The 4,577-nt window shown below is 55.6% G+C and overlaps 1 protein-coding gene across 1 annotated transcript; it reads left to right on the forward strand.

The window, feature by feature from the left end:
* Positions 1–2,232: 2,232 nt before the first annotated feature.
* On the forward strand, positions 2,233–3,824 carry Gpihbp1 (glycosylphosphatidylinositol anchored high density lipoprotein binding protein 1). Its single transcript, XM_036207501.1, has 4 exons — positions 2,233–2,331; positions 2,622–2,738; positions 3,141–3,251; positions 3,338–3,824. The coding sequence occupies exons 1-4, from the start codon at positions 2,280–2,282 to the stop codon at positions 3,775–3,777; spliced, it is 720 nt and encodes a 239-aa protein (XP_036063394.1). The 5' UTR covers positions 2,233–2,279; the 3' UTR covers positions 3,778–3,824.
* The last annotated feature ends 753 nt before the right edge of the window (positions 3,825–4,577 follow it).

Genomic DNA, 4,577 nt, shown 5'->3' on the forward strand with positions numbered 1-4,577 from the left:
CTAGGGCTATGAGAGGATAGAAAAAGAAGGGACACAGAGGAACTGAGAGTCAGGACGGAACTGAAGCTGTACGGACAGAATTTTGTCTTAGAGAAATAAAGTTAATGGACAAAAGAGCGTGGTGTACATAGATTCCTTTCCCTCAGATAACTCCACACCAAACATAGCATTTTCCCCAGGACCCTGGGAAGGATTTTCTCAGGGCAGGCCCCTGGGAAAATTCCAATAGGGGTAGGGGTAGGGGTGGGGAGTAGGGAGGGGATGAGGATCCATGCATACTAAACACAGTGATTCCCACCCACACTGGGATCAGAGCTGAGGGGAGCAGGTATCTACCATCAAGGCATCAGGTAAACAACCTCTCCAGCCCAGGACCATCAACCCTGGCTTAGCTGGACCAGACTCAAGCAACCTTTCCTACAGGGCTGGGAACAGTAGGTGCTGGGCCTGGGAGGGGTGTATATAGCGCTGGGGACACTGTGTACCTCCAGTATTGGTGATGTCAAAGGCAGCCAGGGTGGCCACACCGCCACCACCCCTACATTTCCTAAAGGTTACCATCACTCTTTGGAAATTCTCACCAGCTCAGGCCTGGGTGTATGTGACCCAGGAAGAGGAGGAACTAGGCTCACAGGGAGACTGCTTGACAGAGCGTGGGCCTGTGGGAGGAGGGTGTAGTAACAAGTCTACTTCTCCCTGCAGAGTCCTGGAAGGCCCTCTGGAGGAAGCAGCTGGCGCCTGGAGGTAAGCACATGGCCTGCAGAGGGTGGGACCAGAAGGAACACCAGAGGAGATGTTGACCCTGGCTTGGGAAGAGACCATGCCTGTGAGGACTTAGGAACAGGTACGGGGATAGAAGTGCAGGTCAACAGAAGGCTGGGTAAGTTCCCAAATGCTGGGAAGGAAGACAGTTCAAGGGGGAGCCATAGCATGCACATGCCTGAGTCATCAGGGAAGTGTCTTCATCAGCCCAGAAGGGACCACCTATGCCTTGCACTGCCCTTTGCCTTTATGAGTCCTGGCCCTTGATGGTCACCTCATTCTAGGAGAAAGATGAGGTTAGACAATCTGAGGAGCTGGCACTCAAATATTCGCTCCAAATGACCCCTGGAGATTGGCCATTTCTCCCATGCCTTATGGATGACCCAGGAATCTGAGACTTAGACAAGTTTAGGAGCTGGCCCAAGCCACAAGCCAGGTAAACTTCCCAGAGCTTGACACTGACCCTGTCCAGCACCCAGTGCCTCCCTCCATACCTCAGGTGAGGGACCAGGACTTCCCAGTACCTAGCTGTCTCATCTGCAAACTCCCCTGGAGTTTGGGGATCTGCTGCACCTAGGGAGAGACCTGAAGCCATCAATTTGGTCCATGAGGAGTCCAGGGCTCACACAGAGTAAACTGCAGGAGACAGTGGCTGGAGCTAATGGCTTTGCCAGGCAGAAGCCAGGCCAGGTAGACTGTAGCCAGTCCCAGAAGGCTCTCTGCCTCAAAGTCAACACTTACCTAGGTGCAGAGGGCCAGGGACAACACCTACCTTCTGTAGCCTCATCAGGGCCAGGGAACAGTAGGGAGGCTTCAGGGGAGGGGGTAACTCAGAAAGAGATTGAAGGGGAAGGGAGTTACTAAGTGAACAGCCTGTCAAAGGAAGAGGAGGCAAGAGCAGCCCGAGCCTGGGCCAGCAAGATGAAGGATAAGAAGTGAGAGGACAGAGTGGATCTCAGAGCTGGACAGACCACGCTCTCATCTGAATACTCTGCAGCAGAACTCCACTCAAGTGAAAGGTGCCGGGCCTGTGGCCCTCAGATAGAGTCCTAAGCCCTTGTGGCTGTGCAGCCAGGGTCCCTAGAGGTTTGTGATAGGTGCTTATCACACACATCAAGATCACATCAAGCGTTGACAATGCTGAGGCTCAGGAGCCAGGACAGGACCAGGTAGGTGGTTTCTGAGGCAAGCACTCACCTTTTGTAGTCTCCACCAGGCCATAGGAACAGCTGAGGTGGGCAGGACACCCAAGGCCAATATAATAACTTCCCCTTCCTCTCTATCCCCAGAGGACCTTGAGGGAAGCAATGTTCCTGGCCTGGTGCCGTCTGCCGCTGAAAACCGATGCAAAGCCCATTGTTTGAAATTAGAGCTGGCAGGGACCATGGGAAGCCCCCAGTAATGCCCTATGTCCTACTTACTGCAGACCCAGAACCCCTAGTGAGGACAGCGCCAGTGGACAAGGACAGCGCCAGTGGACAAGGACAGCGCCAGTGGACAGAACAGCCTGCGCCAGGATGAAGGCACTCAGGGTTGTCCTCCTGGTCTTGCTGCTAAGTGGACAGTCAGGTGTGGATCACCTCCAGAAGGGGTTGCCCAGTCCAGGAACCCCTTATCCCAGGGACAAGGAATAAGCTTGGGGAGGAAGACGGAGGGCCTGGGGCTCCTTTCTTTTGCCAGCTGCAGGCGTGGCTGCTTCGGCACTGCAGGGGCGGGGGGTGGGGAGAAGTCTGTCTCCTTGTATAAAATGAAAAGGATATGGAAAAGAGAGCGTGTTAGGGTCAGGACTTAGTGCTCAACCCTGAGTGTGTCCTCCGCATCTGGATGTCCGAGGCTCACAGATGCCCCTGCACCACCAGGGTGGGCACAAGAAGAAGATGGAGATGTGGACTTGGGGCCAGAGAGTTACGGCTACGATGATGACTATGAAGAGGAGGAAGAGGAGACCAACATGATCCCTGGAAGCAGGGACAGAGGTACCCACCCCAGCTGAGGGCCCAGCTTCCTACTCTGCACAGAGCATTCCCTCAGCGTTTACCTCCTGTCCCAAGGGCAAAGCAGAGTAAGCTGCTGATAGTCAAGCTGGGAGCCCAGCACGCCCACACCACACACAGGCTCTCCCCTCAGGCTTCAGCTTTCTCCACCCTGAGCTGACACTGGGTCTGTCCCTCTCAGCCCTCTCTGCCCTGCCTCTCCTCCCTACCTGCTTCCTTAGCCCTGGACTCCACCTTGTCTGACCCCCATGTTCTGTAGCAACTCTGAATAGCTCGAGGCACAGGCTCCTTCAGGAGGGCTGATGGGTGACTGGTGGTGAGGGCAGGTACTTGGGAATGGCCCTGGAGGACCACTCTCAACCTAAGCTGCCCTGCGGTCCACAGAACACCTGCAGTGTTACACCTGCCAGACAATACAGAGTGGGGAGAGCTGCAACCAGACACAGAGCTGCTACCACAAGACCTGCACCACACTTATCTCTCATGGCAACACTGGTGAGCGTATGGGGGGGCACACCCAAAGAGGGGGTCAGAGAAGGATCCCGCACTGACACCCGTGCCCTGTTCTCCACACCCCCTAGACAAAGGTCTCCTGACTACCTACTCCATGTGGTGTACCGATACCTGCCAACCCATCACCAAGACGATATCTGGCACTCAGGTGACCCAGACCTGTTGCCAGTCTGCACTGTGCAATATTCCGCCCTGGCAGAGTCCCCAAGTCCAGGGCTCTCTGGGTGGCAGGGCAGGCAGCCCCGTGGATGGTGGAGTCAAATATCCTCAAGATGGCATTGCCGGTAGACCCCTGGATGTCGGAGTCAGACATCCTAAAGGTGACAGGGTTGGCCAACCCCAGGCCAAGTCTGTCTATCCTCAGAGTGGTGGGGCTAGCTTGTCCAAGCTTGGCAGGAATAACCAGCCCCAGGGCAGTGGGTCAGGATGCCCTCCAGACTGGCCCAAATTTGGTGGTACAGCCCTCCTGCTCAGCCTCCTCACTAGTCTCTGGGCATCAGGGGCCTGAAAACCTGCCCTCTTCCTAGCAGGATACCCTGGCCTCCCCTGCCCCACAACCAGCTTCAGAGAATAAACTTGAATTTCTTTTGCCATCCAGCTCCTCTGACCATTCTCTGCCCTCAGTTTCACCCTTCAGGGTGAAACTTGCCTTCTTCTGTCTTCTGCCCATGGGCAGCAGTGTGGGTACCACCTCAGCCTCAGGTCCAGGTGTCTGTTGCTGGTGCTCTAGGGATGTTCGGCCTACAGGGGCCCCACCCACCTGTAGGTTCATAACACAGAGCTCCTAACAACCCTGTAAGGCTCGTCCTCTTCCTGAATTTGCCAGCGGGAAATTCTTCCCCAGAGCCACCACCTAGATAAACTCAGTCCTTTCCCAGGTGTGAGGCACAGGACGAGCCTCCAGCGACCTGGGCAGAGGGGGTCTTGGAGGGAGACCAGGAAAGTTGTGGGACTGAGGTAAAGTGAAGGAGAAGGAAGGAGAGAGAAAGCGGGAGGAAGGCCCAGCTGCTGAGTAGGGGATTTCCCAGCTGCAACCTAGCCAAGAAATCCATCCTCTTCTGGATTCCAGGCCCTCTCTCCTAGCCCAGGCCTCCAGGAGCCCAAGATGGGCAGCAAGTCTGGGAATAAAAAGTCCCATGGGCTCCAGAGGCAGAGAAAAGGATAGCACGTCCATTTCTGCCTAGGTAGGTGGGTACCTTTTCTGGCTGGGGAGAGGCACCTAGCTGTTGGGCAGGTGAGCATCTCCTTGATAGGGAGCCTGGCTGCTTGGCAGGTGGGCAATCCTTGACTGGGTATGGCCCCTATCAG

This window comes from Onychomys torridus, chromosome 16 (genome assembly GCF_903995425.1).
Source record: "Onychomys torridus chromosome 16, mOncTor1.1, whole genome shotgun sequence".
NCBI classification, from domain to species: domain Eukaryota; kingdom Metazoa; phylum Chordata; class Mammalia; order Rodentia; family Cricetidae; genus Onychomys; species Onychomys torridus.

Excerpts from the sequence above, each read along its gene's own strand:
- Gpihbp1 (XM_036207501.1), top strand. The coding sequence starts at position 2,280 with ATGAAGGCACTCAGGGTTGTCCTCCTGGTCTTGCTGCTAAGTGGACAG. Across the intron at positions 2,332-2,621 it reads GCTGCTAAGTGGACAGTCAG|GGTGGGCACAAGAAGAAGAT; the intron begins GTGTGGATCACC and ends CTGCACCACCAG. Across the intron at positions 2,739-3,140 it reads CCCTGGAAGCAGGGACAGAG|AACACCTGCAGTGTTACACC; the intron begins GTACCCACCCCA and ends TGCGGTCCACAG.